We start from the raw sequence: 4,767 nt of genomic DNA on the forward strand, positions 1-4,767 counted from the left end.
AACAAAATCCAAAGAGATAGTCTTAATTTAGACTATTCCTTCTCAGATTTCCCAACTTTAAACCAGGTGCGTTCTAAACAATAGTCCTATTTTAGGTTCCCGTATTATTTAGAAACTTCTAGAGTGATATGCGAAGCTTCCATTGTGAAAGTTTTATTAGTCTATTAATCGTTATTCCAATGCAACATACTTGCAAAAAGAATAAAACGATGGATAAAATAGAATTGATTTGAGAGCATAACTCAAAATGAATAAATTGTCAATAATATTGAGAATAAAAAAGGAATTGACTCGTCTCTTGAAAAAGAATGAAGTATTCCAAGAATAAGCAATTCAATATAAATAGTATGAAGGCTAGGTGCCCCAGATATCGCAGCGTGAACTTCTCTGTACAAACTTTCTGAAGACCATTCCAAGTTTGACATGCACTTAGGAGATCTACCATACTCTGCCGATGCTCCAAGATGTCGCATACCTTTTTCTGCTGATTCAGGCATAGCAAGATCACCACATGCCTCACTTTGATCAACATTCGAGTAACGCTAATCACCTCATGGCCTATTCTGATCAAAATTTGAGCCGCTCTTTTCGGGTTTTCAACTCAAATCCCCTTTGGTCTAAGGCGCCCTTTGTGGGTTTTCACCTTAGCTTCTCCGTTTTTACTCTTTCCATTTTTATTTTTTTCATTTTTATTTTTCTATTTTTTTCATTTCATTTTCATTTTTTACGACTCAAAGTGCCCTTTGCGGGTTTTTACTTTGGTCCTTTCTCCTTTTTTAAGCTATGTATTTCTTGTCTGAATCTGAGTTTACAGAATTAGGCAAGTTTTATACTATCCATCTCACTCAAGATCAGTGCTCCTCTAGAAAAAGGTCTTCTTTACAACATAAGCACCTTCCCAATTTGGCACTCATTTTTCTCTAAAATCTTTTTGTAGATGAAGGATCTTTTTCAATACCAGGTCTCCCTTTGTGGAATTATCTAGGATGAACCTTTTTTGTTGTAAGCTCGCATCATCTGTTTTTGGTACATCTGACCGTGACGAATAGCTTTTAGCCTTCTTCCTTCAATTAGGTTCCTACTTCAGCTTAGCCAATACCTGGAGAGAAAGAATTTTAACTTCAATGAAAAAAACTGTGATAAACTAAGAGAAGGCATAGCCCCAGTAGAGGGTTTTTTTTTGTTTTTATTCTTCTTTTTTTGTTCTTTTTCCCTTTCTTTTCTTTTTTTATGAAAGAAATGCACTCATAAGATTAGGCAAGTCCTGGTCATCCCTTTCGATCAGAATCAATGTTATTCCAGATAAGGTTTTCCACATAAAATTTTCCACTTTCATTTTGTATGCAAAAGATCTTCTTTGATATCAGGTTTCTCTCACAGAGTCTTTTTGGGACGAAATTTAACTATGACAAAAAAATTTTGAATCTTTCTCTTCAATTAGGATGAAATCCAATAAAAACACGGAGAAATGACAACTTGATTTAAACGGGCAAAACTATGATAAGCTAGAGAAGAATGCATTGCCTCGACAAAGAATTCTAACTGCATCGTTCATGATGTTAATCTTGAACATACTATAAATTTTTGGCATCGTGCTGTTGCTCAGATTACAATGTCAATGCTTAACCCGGGCATATCCTGGTATGACCATGTGAAGAAATCTTTGAACTCTTGAGGTGACTCAACAAGGTCTTGCTTTGTTTCTTCGGTTATGCATGTTCCCTCAAGGTCACAATCTCCATTGTCTCCTTATGAGGTAATTTTTTCTTTTCCTGCTTTACCATCCTCAACAAGTCCGAAGATAGGCCATGATCTATGTCATCTTCGAAGTCATGAGATCCCTCTAAACACATGTCTCGCTCAAAAGGAGATTCTAAATCTGTAGCAGCATCACTCGTGGCATTGATATCTAGGGACATATTATAGGTACAAAAGAATATACAAAGCATATATAAAATTATGAATAGTTATTTGTACAGTATGATTATGAATAAATGATTTAGATGAAAATCCAAAAGAATGAAAGAATCTAGAATTATTCGTAAAAATAAAAATATTGGCTCACAATAATCACAAAGATATATTTCATTAAAATAATAACGTTCAGACATGAGCCTATTTCACAAAGGTGTTCTTATCACTTCTAGGCTAAAAGCAATAAGAGTGTTCTGAACATTACTCTGAGTAAACTCTAAATACTATAGAGATTTCTTCTGTAGTCCGATTACTTAGAACACTCCTAAGTTTATAATGGCAAATCTCTAATAAGGACCCTTTTAATTGTGTCTTCAATTGATGTGAAAATTTCCCACCATTGCATTCATTCCATTATCAATCATGATTGGGTAATGGATTTTCTTCACTGAATGAATCATCAAATTTTACAACGCCTATATTAATGAGTCTTTCAACTATCTTTTTGAATGCAGTGCAATTTTCTATCGAATGCCTCACAATTCCTGCATGGTATTCACACTGAGCATTTGCATTATACCATTTAGAAAATGGGGGCAACACTGGTTTTAAATAGAAGAGGGACACCACATGTGCATTAAATAAGCTTTGATATAGCTCGCTATATGACATCAGTATAGGCGTGAACTGAGGCCCTTCTGTATTTGTCTTCGTGTAAGATCCTCGCTTTAAAGGGTTTTGATAGCTAGTAGTAACCGTCTTTGGCTTGCTTGCTGTAACCGAATTTGAATAACCCTTGTTATACCCACTCGCATTATTCACCTCATTTTTCCTTTTCCTTGGAGCCTTTAAAGTATTGATTTGGGAGTTCTACTCTCGCCCTTTTCGTTTGTAACGATATTCAAATTGTTTTGGAAACTCCACCCTCGCCTGTTCTATTTCTGCTATATCATCAAGGACAATAGGATTAGTTAAATTGTCCCTCAGGTTGTCAGTCTAGAAATTCGCCCGTGTCGAGGTGCTGGTCTGATATTGGGGTCGGATGTTAACAATTACCCTTTGTGGATATGCATTTGGTTGTGCTTGGATATTTGTTAGGGTGAAGCCTGGAGGATATATAGGGTCCTCATTATCATCCCAAAAGTGGACCACTAGGCTCTTTCCTCTTCCTAACCCTCTAGCCAATAACTGAGTTAACTGGCACATCATATTTCTTTGGAATTCTAACAGCTGATCCCTCATATCTTGTTGAAATTTGGTCAATTGCTCCTATATCTATATTTGTATTTGCTCTAATTTCTCTAACCTTTGGTTCATTTCTCTAGTCTTTGCTTGAGTACCGTAACGATGTTTGGTTGGTGGGTTTTTCAGATTAACTGTAATAATTTTAATCAATTAAGATCTTTTGGTGGTCTTTAATGTATATGATGTAATGTAATGCAAATGCATGAGATGGATGTAAAAAGGCGTCAATTCTAATTTCAATTACTTTCAGAAAACTTTATTAGAAAATAAATCTCTTTACATAGAATAAGCTACAAATAAGGTTTTGTCATAATACTCAAGGCCTTAATCTTTTTAAGTAACGAGGCAAATTTTTGTCCCCGATCTGACTCCAATTCATACTTCACGCTCAATGTGTCGGCCTGTACTGCCAAAGTTTGTAGGTGATCTACTACTTCTTGAATCTGAACCATAGTTTTTCCTATAATATGATCCCTATTTCTAACATGATTCTGAAAGTAGTGAAGTTGCTCCTTCTGATGACTTTTTTTTGCCCTTAAATGCTCAATTTGGACCTCACAATTTCGCAATGTTGTTTTCAACTCCTCTATTCTGTTCTTCATCTCTTCAATCTTACTTAGACTTGTCTTTAGCTCTACTACAGAATTTCGACTTCTATGTTGACGAAGAGACCTTTTTAACTCAACCACTTTGTCTTTTTGTTTGCCATTTTCCTTTTGGCTCTCTGACAAACTCTTTTCTAATGCTTCATTTTGTGTTTGAACCTCTTGAAATTTTCTTTCCCACCAGTCTGACTTGTTTCTTTCTTCTCGAATCTCTTCACGCCACTGCTCTAAAATTTTTCCAAGCCCGGCAGTTCTCATTGACAGACGCAGCTTCTTATAATTTGTCTTCAAGCTATCTAGCTCTTCTTCAGCTTTATTCTTCCCCTTCCTTAGTTTATCAGCCTCGAACTTCTGAACATCCACGTCCAGTCTCAAATTCATTTTTTCCTTCTCCATTTGCTCTATTTTTTTTCTAATTCTGCATTTATTCTTTCAAAGTCCTGCCTTATAATTTCCAGCTCAAAAGGGACGACTCATAAGTGTTCCCCTACCGACTGACTATTTTTTGAACTTGGACCAAGAATGTTATCTTAATCCTCTTAACCCACCACTCGCTATACTCGGAAGTTGTCATCAGACCCACAGCCATCCCCTTCATTCGGTGAGTCTGATTCCATGTATTGGCCATCTCACGAGCTTTCTTTTTATAACCTTCACCCCCATACGAGAATTCACACTCGGCTAGTCCCTGAGTTACGGGCACAAACTGCCTTGACCTGTATTGCCTTAGCACTAGCAATGGGGCATAACCAACAGCTCCCCAAAATTCAAGCAAAGGAACCCAATCAAAATCCTCACACTGATATAGGATCTCACCTGAAAGCAACCACGGAGCTCTCCACTCGATATCCTCCTCTTGCAAATTCTGAAAAATTGCCATCCATTTCTCTTTCGATATGTCATCCCTCCTTGGTGTAATCACTATCTCCTTCAATGGTGAGTAACTTTCAGAAAAAACCCGATACGAAACTTTATCAACCTTCCAAAAGTGAATGTGGAACCA

At 36.5% G+C, this 4,767-nt stretch overlaps 1 protein-coding gene across 1 annotated transcript; it reads right to left on the reverse strand.

Moving 5' to 3' along the window:
- Positions 1–3,449: 3,449 nt before the first annotated feature.
- Positions 3,450–4,160, reverse strand: LOC121216072 (restin homolog). Its single transcript, XM_041091356.1, has one exon. The coding sequence runs from the start codon at positions 4,158–4,160 to the stop codon at positions 3,450–3,452; it is 711 nt and encodes a 236-aa protein (XP_040947290.1).
- Between the last annotated feature and the right edge of the window lie 607 nt (positions 4,161–4,767).

Source organism: Gossypium hirsutum, chromosome D04, assembly GCF_007990345.1.
Source record: "Gossypium hirsutum isolate 1008001.06 chromosome D04, Gossypium_hirsutum_v2.1, whole genome shotgun sequence".
Taxonomy (NCBI): Eukaryota; Viridiplantae; Streptophyta; class Magnoliopsida; order Malvales; family Malvaceae; genus Gossypium; species Gossypium hirsutum.

What these genes read in the sequence shown, in the direction of transcription:
- LOC121216072 (XM_041091356.1), bottom strand. Translation starts at nt 4,160, where the DNA reads ATGGAGAAGGAAAAAATGAATTTGAGACTGGACGTGGATGTTCAGAAG.